This window comes from Micromys minutus (assembly GCF_963924665.1).
Source record: "Micromys minutus genome assembly, chromosome: 15".
NCBI lineage: Eukaryota > Metazoa > Chordata > Mammalia > Rodentia > Muridae > Micromys > Micromys minutus.
In genome coordinates, this window is record NC_137984.1 from 30,895,266 (window position 1) to 30,916,401 (window position 21,136).

Sequence of the window (21,136 nt, forward strand, 5' to 3'; positions counted from 1 at the left end):
CTTCTATATTAGCATGTCCATTGGTGTATTTCTCGTTCAGGTCTTGCTTAAGTAGCTACATTGTTGAAGTCTGATTGAATTTAGGGATTTTTTTAAAAAGTAATAAATTATTTAAAACATTTAGTAATTTATTACACTTCTACCTCCAATGACTAGTTTGACAGCCTTGTGTGTGTGTGTGTGTGTGTGTGTGTGTGTGTGTGTGTACTGGTAGGTAGAAGCAAGGGGAAACGGAGGAGCATGAAGATAAAGAAGGAAAGTGGGAGAAAGAGAGGGAGGAGGGAGAGAGAGGGGGAACAAAAAAAGGATAAGAAACAAGTCTCAAATGGAATTTGCCTCAACAAATCTGTCTGAGAAGCTATGCTATAGCTCACTTTTTCCTGTGTACATCATCAACATGGAACATAGCAGCAAGACTAGAATGCAGGACTCGTGGCCTCTTCCTGCTGCTACTGGACACTGTGACTCTTATGTAGGAGGAGTTGCTGCTGTCTTTTGTTTGACTTTCACTGGAAGACACAGCAGCAGCTTGAAAGAGTGCACATGCTGATAAATGTTTACTGAGGTACAAAGGAGCCATAAAGTTCCCTCCACACGCAGTCATAGACGAGGCAATAGAACAATAGAAAAATTATTTTGCCCTATACATTTTGGTGGCCCTGGTGGCTCAAAGCATTCTTGCTGTTTTCTTCAAATGACTGTTGTCAATAACGATTAAAGGTTGGTGCAGATCCTCTCAGAGATATTAGAGATAAATAGAAATTTTTTTTCCAAAGTAAAAAGTAATGTATGTTTAGTACAAAAAAAATTGTCTAAAACTATGCAGCTGAGCACACAAACTGTACCCACAACTCATACCGAGAGGTAGAGAGTAAAACAGTTTAATGTATTCCATTTCATCCTTGCTTATTGTCTGTATATTTATACATTTATATATAAAGTCATGCTGTTATAGGCATTGGCATTCTGCCTTTGTTTTGACTTATAATAATATAAGCATTTTATTGGTCATTAAAATTCTTTGTAAACCTCATTTTTTAATGGTTGCATAAATGTTCCATTGTAAGAATAGGCCATAATTTTGGCTGTTTGCTCGTTCTTGGACATTTAAGATGTTTCCATCTTTTTTCTTCTAGCACATGAAAAGCTTTAAAAAAAAAAAAAAAGGTTTTCAGGAGAAAGTATGTTTATTTCCAAGGCAAATGAACTCTCCCCCAAACAGGCAGCCGTGGCTCCTTTGGTGTGCTAGAGGTGCTGGCAGCCTCGGGTTCCATCAGAATAGGCATTTGTCCTCCCTTCTGGCAATAATTCATTGTAAGTCGGGCCTCCATTCCTAGCCACTTCCCCTCGAATGTGTTTTCTGTCTCATACAATATTAAAGACTCCCTTTTCTGACAGGTGGCATTTGATTTGTCTGTGGGTCAAAAGCGCTTCTGTCCTTAGTTCCACAGGAAGAGGAAGCCTCCCTTATAGTCGTCCACATGCAGAGCCCTCCTTTTCAAGCTCCATTCCTGGCCACTATGTAAAATGCAACATGCTTTTCTTGGGTTTGGACAAGGAGGGACTTGGGCTACTTCTGTGGTTCTTAGATATCCTGAGGTGTCCCTCTCCATGGAGAACAGAGCTCCCATAAAGGAAGCCACTCCTCACTCCCTGACTCCTTTAGAACAGGGCCATTTACACAGGAGTCATGACAGAGCATATATGTTATCCCACCTGTGACACTAGATGAAACTGCTAAGCTTTAAGATGCTTCAGGTAGCCACATCAAGAAGCAAGCCTATTATTCATGACTCCACATGTACTGAAGTAGTCATGAGAATATTCACTATGATGTGTAGTCCAAGGACTACAGCAAAGTTAGGCACAGCAAAAGACTTTCCTTGACCTAAGAGTTGGCCAGAGCCTAAATATCACAAATGCATTCTAAATTAAAGATCTAACATCTTGTGAAAGTCAAAATGTGGATACCACCAGACAAATAGAATAAAACTTATGAATAAAAAAAAGAGACTGGAAAGTTCCTGAGGCAGAACTAGAATAAGGCTTCAAAGACTATGTCTATTAATATTGAAACTGGTACTGGGAGGACAGTTGACTGATCCTGACTGGGTCACTTCACCTTCAAAGGTCCAGACTGCTGCCTGGAATCGGGCACATATGGAGTAACCAAAGTGGACCCAAAGTTCATAGTGCACAGCAAGTAAAGTTGGGCTGAAACATTTTCTAAACTAAAAAAACATGAAACTAGGGAACTTCTGTTCTTATTCTTAGATAATTTCTTAACAATAATTAAAGGTATACTACAAGTGTGATGTCTGTAATTGTGAAAAAATAGATAAAATAACATGGAAAGTTCTTGCTTGGATGCCTAGCATGGAGATCCCATAGATGACAACCAACTCTGGTTCTTCTAACTGGAAGCTATAAACACAATAGAATCAAATAGCACTGATTCCAAGTGAATCTACAAATCTCTACTTTCTGATCATGATGGGAAGTTTACTAAATGATAAAATCAAATTACTTTTTGACAAGATAAGTTATAAAATATTGGAATATTGCATAAAAGCATTAATATTATGATTAAGCTCTTTCATTTTCTTTAGAATGCATGGAATTGAATTGCTCTCATTTTTATAGCAACAGATATTCAGACTTAAATAAAAGTACACAGTTTCTTAAAGCAACTTCACATTTCACAAACATTTTCACCAAAAGAGCTAATTTTTTAAATAAACATACCCAGCTACTGTTTCAAAAGCACTATTATTTTTTAAATATTATACTGACAAACTCAGGGTGAAAATGTCTAAAACTGACAAGAAGCAAACTCTCCAAAGTTCAATTTTTTGGATCTCAAAAAAGCAATAATATGGTACCAGGCAGTAGTGACATATGTCCTTAATTCCAGCCTTCAGGATTCAGAGGCAGGCAGAGCTCTGTAAATTCGAGGCCAGCCTGGTCTAAAGAGTTGGTTCTAGAACAACCAAGGGGGAAAAAAAACCCACAACTTTTCTTGAAAAACAAACAACCCCTTTCCAACCAAACAAGAGGGCTATTGACCAATATCAAGACCCCGCCCACAGATTGCTGAGTTGAATTCACTGCCTGCCCACAAAAAGCCAAACACCCAGAAGCAATCTCCTTCCTGATCTCAACAAGCCCTCAGACCCACAGGAGAGACAGGAAACAAGATCACCTATAATCACAGATTACAAGATGGCAAGAGGAAAGTGAAAGAAGCTAAGCAATGGAAACCAAGACAACCTGGCAACATCAGAACCCAGCTCTTCTACCACAGCAAGTAATGGATTGCCAAACTCACCAGAAAAACAAGACTTAGACTTGAAATCAAACTTCATGATGATGATGGAGATCTTCAAGAAGCACATGAATAATTCCCTTAAACAATTACAGGAGAACACAGAAACAAATAGAAGCACTTGAAGAGGAAACACAAAAATCACTCAAAGAACTACAGGAAAAGACAACCAAACAGATGAAGGAGTTGAAAACAGAAGTAGAAACAATAAAGAAAACACAAAAAGAGACAACCTTGGAGATAGAAAACTTAAAAAAGAAATAGGAAGCCATAGACGCAAGCATCACCAACAGACTACAAGAGATGGCAGAGAGGATCTCAGGGGTAGAAGACAACATAGAAGGAAGCAGCCATATTTGAAAGTGACATCTAATTGAGAGGCAGACAATGTGATTAATCAGAAAAGGGGTTGACAGACTGAGTGAGAGAAAGGATAGACCCATCTCTCATAAGAATAGACAGGAAAGAGATGACTTCAGAAAGCAGCAAAGACAGACAGAAAAGGAAAAAGCAGTTTTACAGAAATGGCTTGCGGGTGAAGACAGGATAAATCAGAAAATGAGAAGGAGTCAAAAGACTAAAACAAATTGCCAGAATTCATTTTAGGCCAAGCATGGCAATTCAATGAGAAGCCAAGAGAAGCCAGTTTGAATCAGTCAGCTTGGAGAGAAGTGTGAGCCAGAACAGATGAGTTCAACCAACTAGCCAGAGTTCAGAAAGAACTAGATAGGGTGAGTTTACTCAGAAGTAAGCCTCCATCCAAGACAACAATTACATCAGGCAAATAAAAGATACTTTTATAATACACAAAGTATGTGATCAACACTAAATAATTATATTTAACGAGTCACCTTAGTCAAATGACTTAAGACTAACTAATCCTCAAAACACACAACTACTACCAAAACAATGTCCTAGAACATAACCTGAAATTTTTAGAGAGAATTGAAAGGCTAGAGAATACAAAGTATGTCATGCTTCCACAGCTCCTGCATAATATTTGGAACAATGCTGTTCCTAAAGGTTAGAGGTGATTTAAGGTTAGACTTGATATTTTTAGTGAGAAGGAAAGAACTAGAGGTAGAGAATATAATATGAATACAGGCTCATCTACATCTTTGTCAATCAATGACTTGATTTAATTCAAATAAGCTTGTGCTCATATTTAATCCTCAATAAAATTGGTATCTGGCATTGGAGTGGTGTCTCATTCTATAAGGCAAGAGCTCCTGAGTTTAATTGCCAGTACATAAAAAGAGAGAAGGCCATGACAACATATGTTTGTAATACTGCTCAAGGGGTAGAGACCAGAATATCCTCAGAACCGTGGCCAGTCAGCCTAGCCTAGTCAATGAGGCCTAGATCAATGAGAACGTCTGTTTCAATAACCAAGGGAGACGGAAACCGAAGAATAGTTCTCAAGGCTGAACTATGGTCTCTATGTGCATATGTAAACATGTGTGCCTAAAAGAGAGGAGGAAGAGAAGAGGCCAGGAGAGGGGAAGACAGGAGAGGAGAAAGGAGAACAGAAGAAAAGAGGAGGAAGGATGGGGAGGGGAGAAGGGGGAGGGAGAATGGGCCATAGAATAAATGTACCTTAAGAGACCTTGGTATTCAAATGAGAGAAAAGAGAGACATAGAGAGAGCACTCTGGTGAGACCGAAATGAAGCAATATGTCACCTCACTTTAGAACATGTCTAGCTACTAGAGAGAATCCCTCAGATGTTCAATAAAGCAAAGAAACAGTATTCAGAACCTTTGCAACCACCTCTGGGTCATTAGAATAGAACATAAACTTTCTGGCCCCTTAAATTTTAATGAACCTGAGCCCTTTAAAGGTGACAGCTAGAGCAAGTTTAGCAGTGAAACAATTAAAATGTTAATGGGGCCTCTCCTGTAAATAGATTTATGAAAGTCAGAGAATGCTGACGGAGTTTATTCCTGGCTCACACTTCTTAACTGTCAGTTGAATTCGAGCAAAATTTGCTTTATAGGAAATGCAGAGAGTACATCTGTATGGTGTTACGGCTGGATCTACTGTGGATCCTATATCAAAATTCACTCCAGTAATGCATAATATCTCTAAAGCTGCTGTGCTATCATGTAATTGGCCAGTGTGCATTGAGTCTTGAGTGCTTCTTGTTTTCTTTTACATTTAGTATTTCAGCACATTTAAAGAAAGCCTGCATTCAGTTTCTGCGCATCCTGATACACAGCGAGTTCAAAAGTTCAGAAGATAAGGCGTGCTTCTCAGCGTAAGCTATGAAATGCATTGGAAAATAAATTTTTGATGTCAAGATACATTCCCAGTTTATTCATGCTGAGAATTGTTTTCTTATCTTTTAGACCTTGAAAGCTCGGATAATCAAAATTTGTTTGAATTCCATAAATACATAATAAAATTTGACTATTATTTGATTATCATTTACTTCCTTCCAGTTCATACTGAGCCATTGTGACAAATAAAACTGTACCTATTTATGATGTATAGTGTGATAATTGGAAATAAATATTTACTGTGAAATGATCACCACAGTCTACTTATCTACCACATCCGGTGTCTATCCCACCTAGTCTCACCATATATGTGCGAGAGCATGTAACATCTATCCCATTAGCAAATTTCCAGTGCACAGTATATGTCTCTTAGCTACACACACCTGGCTCTACATCTGGTCCTCATAACCTGCCCTTCACAGTGTGACAGAGCATCTGGGACTTGAAACTGCTGAAACGGGTTGACTTTTACTGATCAGCCTCTACTCTACTAAATCGTGAAGGCAGTCTCCTTAATAATTCAAGCAATGGGAGCTAACGTCTTCTGGGACTGCCTCTTTCCTCAAGAGCAAAATTCCCTAAAGCTCAGAATCACTGTCAACTCCTAATTAAGCATATCAATGAGAAGGAACATTAAACACCACTGAAGACTATCCACTGCAGAGTGACAGAAAACATTTTCCAGATCATAACTTGACATGCCACATAATTTATATAAAGAGAATTGACTTCACAGAGTTGTCTAGACATGTACTTTAAAATCACGAGCATGTCCTCATCATTACTGATGGCTATCAAACAGAGTTCCTTCCTTCCTTCCTTCCTTCCTTCCTTCCTTCCTTCCTTCCTTCCTTTCTTCTTAGCAAGCTAGATTTCTCCAGATATCTATAGACAGATGCACCGTCATTCCTTACCTCAGAGTCCTAAAATATTTCTGAAAGGGATAACTTCTGTGCTGGATATTAACACTTGTCCTGGAAAAGATGGGGGAGGCCATGAAGTTTATCTGGAACAAAGACTGAAGCACAGCAAATTACGTAGTACATTTAGGGATCCTGGGATGTGCTGGCAGAAATGGAATTGCATGTGCCGAAGAACAGAGTTAGAGAGACCAGTCACTATGCAGTACATGGTCGCCAGACATTGCTTCCCTTCCATAGCTGCCAACACCTCACCTTACAGGTTCTTTACACCCACTTCAGTGAACGATTATCTAATGCCATCCCATCTCACCTTCTAAGGCCAACATGATGAATTCTGGAACTTCCTCTGATGTTGGCTTCTTTATAACATCAGCAATGCTGCCCCCTAACTTTTTCACTGTGTGTAAGTATCTCTAATAACACGTACTGATACGTCTCCTAGAAACTATCTCACCTACCTTTAAAACCTCTGCAGATCCTAGGACAACAATGTGATGGTGGTGAACTAGTGAGTTCTGAAAGGACACTTTAATGAAAATTCTAATCACTAATGAGCAGAGAACAATGGCAGATACAGAGTGAGTGTCTGGTTAGGCGAGATGCTCAGGAGTGTCCTCTACAGGGCTTTCCATTCCTAATTACCATGAAGGCTGTGGGAGTAACATTCTCTACAGATTAATATACATCCTCCAGACCTGTAGTTACTCTGACTCTGTCACTTTTCATGGGTGACACTGTCCATCTCTAGGTTCCTACTTTACACAACTTCTCTGAGGCCATCTTCAACACCTTGGCAGTTTAATTTCCTCTATAGGTGTTTGTTCTTCTGCATATCTGCAGGTCTTGTGCCATCTGTCTGAATATCAGAATATCTAGGCTTCCTTTCTTGCTGATATTTTCCCCTCACCACTCTCTCCACATTAACATCAGTCTATGGCTCCATCCCAGAGCACATTCCTAACTTCTTTCCTCGCCTTCAGGAGCCCATGGCTGGGACCTCGGAGCATGCACAGACCCACTCTTCATTCTTGAGCTCCTCTACTCTCCCACAAGGCTCCTCTCTTGTGTTTCCAAGGTTCCCATTTTTCTTGAAGTCCTTGTCCCTCAACTCACACTGCCATTAAGTTCTCTTGGCCCTAGTCCTTCCTGTCTGCCCCTTTCAGATGTATTTCCTGAGTTTAGCATAACCCACTTCTCCCAGACCACTGATGGAAACCCCCAATGGGACACTCTGCCTCTGGATTCATTTCTAATCCATTCCTCACTAAGAAGCTGAGGTTGACAGCATATCTGAATAAATGTTTAGTTATAATGAACGCACACTGGTACCCAGTAATACCATCGAAGTGTACAAAGCATTCCTGAGCTGTTCCATCTGAGCTGCCCTGGGCTTCTTCTTTGTTTGGCTCTGTTCAATTTACTGCTTCCAGAAGTGCTATTCTGAAAATGAGCCCTCTTATCATTTCCCTCAGGGAAGATCTTGCTTCCATTGCATCTTCTCATCCATTTGACCCAACCACTGCCACCCGCCCCTTTACACCCAGCACACCTCTACCCAAGAAGCCCACTGAAGGCTAATCAACTCTGATAAAGCTCCTTGATAGTCCTGAACTCTTCTTTCCTCCCAGCTGGGCTGGAACCATATGTGGGTAGTCTCTGATTTGTTGGCTTCTATTCCTCCAGCTCTTACTCGACTCTGAGCAAATGTTCGTTGAACAAGCTAATAAGAACAGAAAACCAACCACATATGAAGGAACCAAGTGAGTGATTTGATTTCAGTATCAATGTAAAAACAAAACCAAACCAGGAAAAAGACCCACCCTGGGGTTTGGACAGGGCCTCTGGGACAAGCTCACTAAATCCTGTCTTATTCTGGTCCAATGTGAATGCGCTCAAATCCAAAGCACTGAATTCAATGAAATGCAACAAAACTAAGCTCACACGTTAGCAGACAGTGTGCTGCTAAACATGTTAGGAGTGTGGAGAGACAGCATCTCTGGGTCTCTAGTACTTTCTGTAAAAAGCTTAGACAGCATAGAGGGGTAGCTCGGTGAGAGACCACCTGGCTCTCCTACATGAAACCTAAGCCCTGAACTCCCACACTAGAACTAAAACAATGAGAACAAAAATTAATTAATACCATTGATAGCTTGTTCACCTTCCAGAAGGGTGTTTCTATGATCAACAGGCTCAGAAGGAGAACAGAACATCCCCTGCTAGAGGAAGGGGGGGTGTCTCCAGGAAGGGGGGGTGTCTCCTGAGCATGAGAACAAAGACTATTTGTGTGTGATGGGGTTATGAGCAAGCAGGTACCTCACAGCAACAGAGGCTCCTTCCTCAGCTTCCACTGCAGGCAGTTCATTTTTTTTCTGAATGGGTCCTCAAGGGCCCTTTGGAACTGAGGGAAGAGGCTGGTGACACCGACACTAAGCTCAGGTTGTCTGCACTGAACGGATGATGGCAAATCTGTCTTAACCAAAGACTGTGTCTTTCCTCAGTAACTAAAAACTGTGGCAAACTAACTTACTGGCTTAGGAGTGGAGAGGAATCCCAGCTCTTCTATAATTCTTCACTAAGAGAATGGGGCTAGAGGTAAATTTCAAAGGACAGGTGTCTAGAAAATATTTATGACATTGAATGATGTCAGAATTAAAGTCCTTGAGTCCAGCAAAGATGATTGGGGGATCAGAGTTTAGAGCCAACCAGGTTTTGAGTCCTTCCGAATTGGCTACACTACATAAACTTTCTCTGGAGCTTTATACATATATATAAAGTTTCTTCTGGGAAAAAACAAAAAACTGCTCTGAACATCAGCTTCTTTATCATAAAATTCACACACTGGTGTCATCTTCTGAATGGTTTTGTGAAAACTGAGTGAGTTAAAATATGTAAAGTACATAACTAGTTCCTGGCACATAATAAATATTTCAGAACTTTATAATAATCGGGTTTTTGATGAAAGGAAACAGTTACTAGAGACTCACTTTAGAAATCAATTCATTTTAAAATTCATCTTTAATATGTTTTTATATCTATTTCACATGTATATGCATACATAAAGACGGAAAATGGGAGGACAGATCGTGTACTTGTAAGCACATATGGACTATATGCCCACATTTGTTTCCTAGTTCAGCCACTGAAAAGAGAATGAAACCTTTTATGTGCAACAGTATGGCTGGGACTGCTGATCTTTATGCTAAATGAAATAATCCAGACAGAGAAAGATAGACAGAGTCGATCCTCAACTGTATGTGGAGATTTAAAATGATGATTTCCATAGACATTTACCTTGCTGTGGTGTTGAGCAGAGACTAGAGGAAGGGCAGGGAAGAAGGCGGTGGTCAGTTGATCACCAAGTTCCAAGTACAAATAGAAGGAGCAAAACTCCCCGTTCTATTGCTTCACGGAGGAAGTGGACACAGGGGCAGCGAAGACCCTGACTGAGTAAAGTCCTGTGTGCATGTGTGTTTATATCTGAGCACAGACTCCAAGACCAATTGGCCCGTGGTAAATTGACAAAGCCAATCCCATATGGTTCAGGCTTGGGAGGGATGAAAGCTCCCCTGGAGAAGCCCCAGTATGACTCGTTTGTGCAAACACTAACTCCTGCAGCTTCCTCGCCCACACTGTGCACTGCCTAAGATCACTGCCTACCTAGACTTCCTACCCAGACTAGATAGCCCCTCCCACCGTGCTGAACCTAGTAAACAGGTTTGGCTTGCAGGTTGCAATGGTCATGGTTAGAAAACCCCACCGAGCCAACTTCAGGACATCTGTGCTTATGTGTCTGTCCTTTGTAAATTCCCTTGCCATCCCTAGCCAGGATTCTGGGGTCCAAGTTGTGTAGGTCATGGCCAGTGTAAATTATAATAATGTGGTATATGTGTACCGTACATATTTCAGGCTAAATAAAAATATTTTAAATATTTTAATGAGAAAAAATGAGGGGCCTAGGAATGTAACTCAGTAAATAAAATGCTGGCCTGTCAGAACCTATGAAAAAGGGGTGAAGAGAACCAGACATCATGGCATGTGCTTACAATATCTGTGCTGGGAAAATGGGGACAGATGGATTCTGGGGGCTCATTCATTAACCAGCTGAATCTACTTGGCTGATTCTAGGCTATTAAGAAACACTGTCTTTAAAAATAATTAATGCGCTTGGCAATACCTGAGAAAAGATGTTCTTTCTAGGTTGTCCTCTGGCAGAAATATGCACTAACACATCTACACATATAGAGAGAACACATCCACAGTACAGTAAGTGCCTAAAAACATAGACAGGTTTATTTGAACTTCAACATCCTAAAATGTATACAGGTGTCAGATATCCCCCAGTGGCCCCCCAGTACACACAGTACATATCAGCTAAAGTGAATATAATATTTAAATTATATATATATATATAGTATAAATATATTATAAAATAAAAACATATAAAAAAGAGACCATGAGCTGACCATAATACCATGTGAGGGCAGACAGCAAGCTGAGCTGCCTGCAAAAACAGGACTGGAGATTCACAAAGGATATGTCGATGCACGAGAGTGCTGGTGTTTATGGGACTTGGCAACTGACAGAAATATAAAACTTACTCATAAGTTGCCAGTAAAAAGGCTTGGTCCAATTATTTATAAATTTGAAAAAAAAGTAATAAAAATGTTTTAGGTATAATAAAGGGATAAGATAGGCAAGGCACTCTCCCCCCAAATAATAGGAGGCAGAAACAAGTAGTAGACTAGAAGCCTGTGGACGTCTGAGCTGAACACCATGGAGATAAGTGTTTAGTTCCAAGTGCCTATCTATAGCCATGCAGAACCTGCAGAGATAGAGGCCCCATTAGAACAAAGTGCATGCTGGGAGCTGGTAGGAAGAAAGTTCAGAGGAACGGCATGGTCAGGGGAGGAGAGGATCTGCAGACAGCACTGGAAATACAGAGAAGAAAAGTGGAAAAGTCGAGCTATAGAAAGGTAGAAACAGAAAGCAAGGTCGCATGCTACACAAGCCGGGGATGTCTTTGGTGCAAAGAGGTCGGGCTCTGAGAAAGTGCAAATACCTAAGAGACCAGTCTGCGGTGAGTTGACTGATAAATTATAAGAAAGCAAGTTCGGGAAACGGGAAACGTAGCTCAGTGGCAAAGGGTTTTTCTGCAAGTCTGAAGACCTGAGCTCAGTGTCCCAGCATTATGTAAAAGCAGGAGGAAAACAGCAAGTACTGAAATCCCCAGATGGAGAGAGAAACAGGGGGCTCCCTGGGCCTTACTGACCAGTCAGCCATAGCCTACGCTGTGAGGTCCAGTGTTGGTCAGAGACCTTGTCTCCAACAGCAACAACAGCAACAACAACAAAAGAACAAAACTAACCAAACACATTGTTAGACCAATGGACTAAATAGAGGACCTGGAAATGAACAAAACTACCAAATATATATATTTACATAATATATATATTTGCAAATATATATATATATAATATATATATATTACAAAGCCTATTTTAGAAATGATGTGCACAAAACTGGATTTCCATCTTCAGAAGAATAAGAATGAGTTAATAGTTTTCACCTTCTATGGAAAAAACATCGGGCAGAATGAATAAAATATCTTAATTTAAAACCTGAAATGCTGAAACTTCTAGATAAAAACATAGGAAATATTCTTGAAGGTTCTCCAGTAGGCAAGAACTTTCTGAACAGAACTTCAGTATAACAGAAATTAGTCCCGAGTATCAACAGATGGGGCCACATGTAATTAAAATCTTTCTGTGCAGTGAAGAAAGGAGAGCATCATAAGAGCACAGGCTGGGAGAATCATGGGAGAAAGTCATCAGCAGGTATAATTCAGAGAGCACTGATACTACAAATAACTGCAGACATTAAATACACAGGAAATAAAATCGCCAATCAACAAGTGCTTCGTGAATTTCATACACAGTTTAGTGGGGGGTGGGGGTAGAGTAGAATGGAGAAACCATAAGTGACCAACAACTATTTTTTAAACTACTCAACATTCCTAGTCATGAAAAAACACAAGCTTAACCTACTTTGAGATATCAGAGGAACCTGTATTTCCTGCTAGGAGAAGTTAAAAATTAGTACATCTGTCGTGGGGTGATGAAACACCATGGCCAAAATAACTTGGGGAGGAAAGGGATTATTTGGCTTAAGGCTCTACAACATAGTGCATCCTCAAAGGAAGTCAGGATGGAACTCAAACAGGGTAGGAACCTGAAGCAGGAACTGATGCAGAGGCCACTGAGGGGCAGCAGGGGAGAGAGATAATGCTTACTGTCTCCCTCCTCATGGCTTCCTCAGCTTTTCTTATAGAACCCAGGATTATCAGACCAGGGTTGGCTCCACCCACAATGGACTGGGCCCTCCCCCATCAATTAAGGAAATGCCCAAAGGTTTGCCTGAAGCCTGGGCTTATGGAGGCATTTTCTTAATTGAGGTTCCCTCTTTTCAAGTGACTTCAGCTTGTGTCAAGCTGACAAAAAAAAAAAAAAAAAAAAAACTATCCACCACAACATTTCATGCAGAAATTTGTATGGGTTTCCTCAAAAAGTCAAAAACAGAACTACTCCATGGCCCAGCTGTTCCACCCCTAGGAATGTCCCCAGAGAACTCTGTACTTTACCATAAAAACACTTGCTCATCCATGTTTATTGTTTCTACATTCACCGCAACAGAGAGTCATAGCCCCCACCCCGTGCCATTAACAGAGAGTTAGGTAACAAAAAGCTGGAACACGATCAATATGGAATATTATTCAACTGTAAAGAAAAAATGACATTGCTAAATTTTCAAAATAAATTGATGGATTTAGAGTATGTGCCATAAAGTGATGTCACCCAATCTCAGAACGAAATGTAATGAAAGTCCTCTTGCAAATGTAAACCTTAGCCTATGCCTGTATATACACATGTATATGTAAACAAATGTCGCTGCCTTACACAAGGACTACTTGTAGGCGATAAGGAAGGACAGAATGCAGGCAAAGGACATAGGTCATGAAAGATGAAACAGAGTGACTGTTTCAAGTTTTAACTGTGTTATAGATATTTTTCTTTGCCGGTGGTGGCTAAATGAATAAACTAAAAGCACATGCAACTCATAGTGAAAGTGTAAAACCCTAAGTGAAGGCCCACAGCTTCAGAATGGCCGCTCTACCTGTATGGACAGACACTGAGACGTGCAGAGACTGAGACAGGGCGAGTGTTTGTCTGAATGACAGTGACAGTGTTAATCTAGCCATGTAGTGTTTGTTATTTCTGCATTTATGATAATAAAATGACTCTGATTTTTAATAATAAAGGTGTCAAGTGACAGAAGATTTGTAGAGTTCTCTCCTAGGCTTCACACGCATGAGCGCATGAATATACACACAAAGAAAGAAAGAAAAAGAAAGGAAGAGAGAGAAGGAAAGGGGAGGGGCAGGGAAATAGGGTAGAGAAAGAATCAATAACACGCTGGTATTAAGGCATTAAGGGTGAGGCAAAGAAACAGGATAAACAGACAAGACAGACTCCAAACAGAAACTAGAAAGATATTTGTCAACAGAAAGAAAATACTACAAATGGAAGGACCACAAATAATGAAAAGATGGACTCAGAGAAAACATGGCCGGATGTCTGAAGCATCCAGGAGAGAGTGCCTTGAACAGGAGGGAGAACCTTTTCCCAAGAGAGACAGAAGAAAGAGTTGAACTTGTGAGGTTTGGAAGCAGCGATCAGGAACCATGTTTGCAACACTGATACTCTCCATAAAGCATGGCTTGCTCACACTGCAAGGTACATGTTCAGGTCCAGTTGGTTAGATGGCAAAAAAAGAATAACTATTGCTAAATGTAAGTAAACAAATTTAGCTCTAGTAGAAAGATCAGAGCAAATATAGATTGACTGGAGATGAAGATGGAAAAGGGATCATCAGGGAGTACGGCAAAGAGAAACAGACTCTAGAGACAAGAATGGGATCAAAGATGACCTTGCCACTCAGCCATTAAACCAGCCAGGTTCTAAACTCCTCGACACCCCCACACCTCCCATATTATCCCCAGGTTTCCCCATCAGATGCAGAAGTGGAGACGACATTTCGGCATGCCTGTGGTAGGGAGAATAGTAATGTGGTTTGTACATGACGGGTCCTCTCAGAAGGCTTGTCTTAACTGCAAAGCTCAGTGGTGAGAGATGACCTAGTCAGTAGATAAATCCCTGATTAAGATCTCAATTTAATGGATTCAATGGGAAGTAGATCTAGTTGGAGGAAGAACACATCCTGGAAGGATCTAGCTCACTGCAACCCTAGCTTTGTACCTTCTCTACTTCTTGTTTATTCTAAGGTGTGTAACTCTGCTCTACCACACTGCTTGGAATGCTCTTCTGCCTCATCACAGCCCAGAAATGGCAAGGCAAGCCAACCATGGACTGAAAACTCCAGCACTAGAAGCTAAGTAAGCTCTTCTTTCTTTACTCTACATGTAGGCTTTTCTCACTGCACACCAGAGCCTCTAACATAGGTGGATGCAAAGTCTGCATGCAATATTTTGAATTCTGTGTCAAAACTGCTTGTGTGAAATGTCCATATTAGACGCTGGGTGTGAGATGCTCTGTACAGTGCAAGAGACTTCTGAGTCACACACTGACCTTGCTTTTGTAAAGTCTCCCCATTCAGGTGTTAGACAAACATAAATATCCCAGGTTCCAAAAACTCAGGCAACTAGCTCTGTCTTCTGTCCTGCCAGGTGGAATCTTTACAGTTCCTCTGTGTTTACTATTTTTATTACATTATTATGCAAGCGTTCACACCTAGAAGGCTAAATTTGAATACATTGTACAATAGTTTGCCATTTTCCTTTGATTCCGCAAAGATTTGGGTAAAGTTTATTTACATCTATTTAATCCTGGGGGTGGGTTATACAGATATATTAATTATATATATTAATATAAGTAAACTCAACAACATCCCCTTATCAAAATGTCATCACCAGGAGGCTCACACGTGTAATTCTAACACTCAAGAGGCTGAGATGAGAGAATTTCTGATGATTCAAGGCTATAGCATGACATAGTCAATCAAATAAACAAACAAGCCATAAGGCCATTCCCAAGTAGCAGCTGGGAATTTCTCATGAATAGTTTTCAGTAGGTAGAGAAAAAAATCAGAACTTCCTGGTAAGGAATATCCCATGCATTGTGAGGCAATTATCACTCAAATAGAGCACTGACTATCTACAGAACCTAGAATGCTTACCACCTGAAGTGCCTTAATATCCCCTAGGTTAAAAATATTAGCTTCAATCCCACTGGGAAGATGTAGTGAAATTATAACACATGTCATTAATTCAGCCTATTGCCTGGATGTCCTGGAACAGTTAAATGGCAACTCTAGTTAAATGACAGTTCAGTCCTGCTTATAAACTTAGTATTTGCAAAGTGGAGGCAGGAGGATCAGTAGTTCAAGGATACATCCAGCTACAGATTGGGGTGAGATGTGGTTGACAAGGGCTGCATGAGACCCCTTTTCAAAAGCAAGAAGGAGGGGGAGGGGAAGTGGAGGGAGAAGAGGAGAAAAAGGAGGAGAATGGGAAAGAGGCAGAAAAAGAAGAGAAAGAAAAAAAAAGGAGAAGGAAAGGGAGAGAGAAGAGGAGGGCCAGGAGGAGAAGGAAGAGAAGGAAGAAGAGGAGGAAGAAAAGAAGAAATAAAGGAAGAAGCCCAGGTCTGCAGTCAAACTATCGGAGTTCAGATCTGACCATGCAAATTTTAATCCAGCCTTGCCACTTCCTCATCACTGGGCATGAGAGCGCTGCATGCCTCATAGGACTGGTAACTGCAAAGTAGCTAGAAACCATCTGTTGTCTCAGAATCCAAGGGACTGTGGTTTGTGACAGCTACTCGCACATGAGCACTTCAGCATCAGGCTGATTTTTTTTTTTTTTTTTTGAACCAGCTTTACATTTGTCATCCAAAGGTTCCAGCATGTGATCAAACAAAATCCTCAGAAGGAGCAGTCATCCCAAGAACTGGAAAATCCGTGGCACACATAATTTGTCTCGCTAATAAGTTTCTCAATGAGTTTGCCTTCTAAGAAATACAATCATAAATGTGACGTGTGGATAAGTCTGACTACTGGTTAGCTGCTTCTGTTTACCCTTGGTCCTCTAAGACAAGCTTCATATAACCCTTCCCTGCATTGCTGATCTGTGGGTGTGGGTCAGTAGGATGGCCCACTTTCACTATTGGTCATTACCTCATCAGAAACCTGCTTTTACTGGTCATAGACATCAGAGGTCAATAACAACCTCAGGAAGAATTCTCTCACACTTAACCAATAGGCAGACATGCTGCTGTAGCTGAGAGCTTTGCACAGCTGTACCCCACATGCCAAGAATTACAAAGAAACCTGGCAAAAGAACCGACAGTGGTTGCTTGCAGGCAAACTCCAGCACCAGAGAGGACTGCATACAAATATGACCGGACTTCCCCTACCAGAAAGTATTAAAAATCACCAGTGACTTCAGTAATTCCTTTGTAAACACGTTTCAATTAAATCTTTGAAGAATTTCTAATGGACTTAGTAATCTGACTTCATTTACATGATATATGAATGAGCTACAGCTAATTACACACACACACACACACACACACACACACACACACACACAAAGAATATATCACTGAAAGAAGAGAAACACTGTCTCCTAAGAGTGGAGTGGAGTGTGTCTCCCCACTAGAATGGTTTAGTGTGTGTGGGTGACTGCGACTATCTAGCAAGCAAGGCAGCTAAGGGTTCACTTCAGCACGCACACTACTAATGTAAGTTTGCTCTAAAGCAATTTATAAGATAAAGGCTTTCCACAGGCACAGATTACCCCAAGTAAGGCTTTTGAGATAAACTGAAGGGTCTGAATTCTCCTCTTCAAAGTAAACAAACGCAAATCTTATCAATTCCGGGGACACCAAACTCAACAGGAACTCCTCCACTTTCAATGAAATCCACATTTAGCAACTATGTAGTCAAGAACTTGTGAGATAAAATAACTCGGTGGCTCTGTTCACAGTTAAGGGCCTGTGATGACTGATCAGGAAACAAACTGAATTTCACAAAGGATGAAATATTGAAATGTAAAGGGAACCCCAAACAGTATTTTTCTTGCAGGAAAAAGTAAAGCTTTGGGTTATTTCTCTAAGCCACTTTTCCATTATATAATACTCGTATTTCAGAAACACGAAGGAGATAAAATGATAAGATGTTCAAAAGGCTTTGCTTTCTGCTTATAACCGCCCAAGCGCATAACAGGAAAAGCAGAATTTGAGCTCACATTTCCACCAGACTGTTCAAATCTGAGGATCCTCGTGTAAAGAAAGATCTGGCAAAAACTTCTCCAGCCGGTGAAGGAGAGTGGGCTATTAGACTTTTCCGGAACTTCTCTCTGCGCTTGGAAACCAGACATTTCCCAGCCATACCCATTTCTAATGAGGAAGGAACCCTCCCTGTGCCCCTTCTTCCTAACTCCCCAACTAACCTCAGCTGCTGACACTTGCTTTTGCTGGCTCCTTGCCTCTCTCATCAGACCTGTGAAGTAATCCATTCATCATACCTCACAAAAAGGAGAATAAAACGTTCAGGAGCACACTGGATTCTAGACACACACACACACACACACACACACACACACACACACACACACACACACACAGGTCAAGATTTTTCCCATTCGACAAGATTTCAGGCAAACGCTTTGTAGAATGTGGCCAGTTAAGCCCCAAACATGAAATTAAGTGAAACACATACCGGCGCTTACAAACCCTCAAATTCCGGGGGGCAGGGAGAAGGAAAGGGGGTGATGCCTGTCAGGTGACGAAAAATCAGGATGAAAGCCCTGGACCTTCATTGCCAGTAGTTCTGCTGGGCGGTGGCGCTCCCCGGGTCTAGTATGTGAGGTTATGTTCCCGCCCCAAACCGCTCAGTGACATCCCCAAGTTCTCATCCCTAGTGCCTGGTAGCACCCCCATCCCTCCACCGCTTCCCGGAGAGACCTCTGCCTCTGTCCTGGTTTTGCTCCGGTAGGGCGGGGGCGCACGGACAGAAGCTGTTGTCCCCGCGCGTTCAGAGCTGGTGGACACCACTTACATGCCGGGCTGGAGCTGTAGGGCGCTTCCTGGCGTCCACTTGGCAGCGGCCCAGATGCAGAAGCACCAGAGGCACAGTGCAGAGGTCATCTCGGTGAGGGTGAGCGGACGGGGCCACCGCCCCAAGTGCGCGCGATGCGCGGCTCGGGATCGTCAAGTCCGAACCCCGCAGAAGTTAGGCTCGCCAAGCAAAAGTTGCTAGTGCCGGGCTCGCTCTCGAGGACCGCGACGTGCGTCTTGCTGCAGAGGGCACAGCAGCAGCTCGACCCCAGCAGGAGACACCCGCAACAGCGTTCGAGCTAGCAGTGGCCGACCAAACCAACCCCGGGCACTATAGCCCAAGAGCTGCACAGCCCTGCACTGCCGGCGGCGACTGGAGACCAGTGAGACCAGCGGTCCTGCAGCCCCCGCAGCCCTGGTGCCATGGCAACGCGCTCGCCGCCCTCTGGCCCCAGCCCCTCCGGAGCGCTTAAAGAGACAGCCCGCTTGGCCACCACGCGCTCCTAGGGCTTCCAGGCGGCCCCCACCCCCACGCCCTCTTCACTTACTCTTCTCTAAGGGGCTCCGGGCGGTGGCTGGGGAAGCATCTAGCCTGCCGCATCATGCTCTTCCACCAATAATCCACAAAACTCTACTCTCAACCCTTTGAGCATCCTCCGCCCCAAGCCAAGCAAAGATGCTTTCCTCCTCCAACACCAACCTGCTTAAGACCAACCAGCTGTGCATCTGCCACCAGCAGAGAGCAAAAGCAAGCTGACTTTTTTGATTCCCTCTCGCTCAGCTCCCTCCCACCTGGAGGCTGGGGAGACAGTCGCAGCCGCGCTCTGAGGGAGGTAAGCTTGAAGTGAGAAAGGAACTGCGATTGACCGAGTCCAGTTTGCTGCCAATTCGACAGTTGCTGCACACATCGCTGGCGCATCTAGAAGTCCTGGATATTCCAAACGAAATAATCTCCCTCCGCTGTATTTGGCCACCATCTCATTCATTTTAGGCACTAAGAGTTTTAAGAGGCTCCGGCTTTTCTTCAAAGCTAGTCCCTCCTTTCCTTCAAACCAGGTCCAGATGCCTAAAATCCGCAGAGCAACCTCCAGTTGCTAGCCCCCCCAAGGCCCTTCTAGAAGGGAACAGTGGACACTCGAATCGAGAAGCTTAGGCTGTGGTGCAGGCCAGTCCTGCCAAAGATGCACGGCCAAGAGCAGAGCAGAGCGGTAGCCAGTAGCTTCTGAGGCCGGAGGCTATCTATGCCTTTGCCTGGCGCCAGCTGCTGTCTGGAAGGCCATAAGCCTCTGGGAGTGTGTTTCGTGAAAATAAAAATCTATGGCGCATCATGCCCTCCAACAAGGACAGCCTAGGCTCAGAAGCCATCATTTGCCGTTTAGTCCAACAATATGTGCAGCAATCTTTAGGGGGACAAACTTTTGGTTTTATTGCTAAACTTTAGAAAAAGTGGCTTTCCAGTGACTTGTTCCTTGTCAAGTACTTAAAGTGGTACTGCCTGATTGACCCACTCCTAAGAGCCCTAAAAGAATCTTTCTTGAAAGATGTTTTAAGTTCCCTCTTGTCCCCATGGTTGTCACCTGCCCCTTAGTTTCAAATCATTGTTCCTTTCTTTTCTTTCAGCTTTTCTGACACCTGAAAAGCAATTGGGTGTTTCTAGAGGGACTGAAAGGATGCTGAAGAAGTTTATTTGAAAAGAAAATAAAGATGGGCAGAGACAGAGGAAGAATGAGAGGGAGAGGTAGGGAGGAAGAAAGAGAGAGAGGGGGAGGGAGGGAGGGAGGGAGGGGGAGGGAGGATATCATGGCCCTTTGCTTTAGAATTATGGACTGCACTTGTCAAGATTTTGAGTTGGAATTCCTGTAGAATTTTACCTATTTACCCAAGACTTAGCTTTTGCTCTGTACTCTTCTTTTATTTGTTAAACGTGGATATATGCACATGTGTCTTTTTTGTTCGAGTTCAACATGTGAACACAATTTAAAATTATAAATGTGCAACTAGTTATCTTTTGACACATATCCCACATAGATAATTTTAGAGTTGATTGAACAAAAAAATATTTTATTTTCCCCACCACAAGTATAAAAGAAGGATACATTCTTATTTTCTTTCCTAGATGCAGTTCTGCATTTAACAGACCCTGGGGTCCTGAGGGACAATGTCAGGGAGAGTCCTAGTGTATGCTCCAGACATCCATGTCCCCTTCTGATTAGTTCTTGCCATAGACTGTCACATCACACTGATATCTGAAATTTCACTCTTCATTCTTCCAAGGTATCTGGATCTCTTGGTCATTTTTATTTGGAAAGAAGGAAGAAAGAAAGAAAGAAAGAAAGAAAGGAAGGAAGGAAGGAAGGAAGGAAGGAAGGAAGGAAGGAAGGAAAGAAGGAAGGAGCAAGGGAGGGAAGAAAGGAAGGAAGGAAGAATAAAGGAACAAGTTAATTGTTTAATTTTCCTTCTTTAATTCGTCCTCTTCTGGGTC

General features: G+C 42.2%; 1 protein-coding gene across 1 annotated transcript in view; it reads right to left on the bottom strand.

The window, feature by feature from the left end:
• LOC308430434 (EGF-like and EMI domain-containing protein 1) overlaps nucleotides 1–18,744 on the bottom strand; it is a gene marked incomplete at both ends in the record, with an annotated part of 682,839 nt that extends 664,095 nt beyond the window's left edge. The window contains 1 exon segment of the mRNA XM_080929594.1: nucleotides 18,656–18,744. Within this exon segment, the coding sequence (XP_080785720.1) occupies nucleotides 18,656–18,744 (89 nt within the window).
• Nucleotides 18,745–21,136: the final 2,392 nt, after the last annotated feature.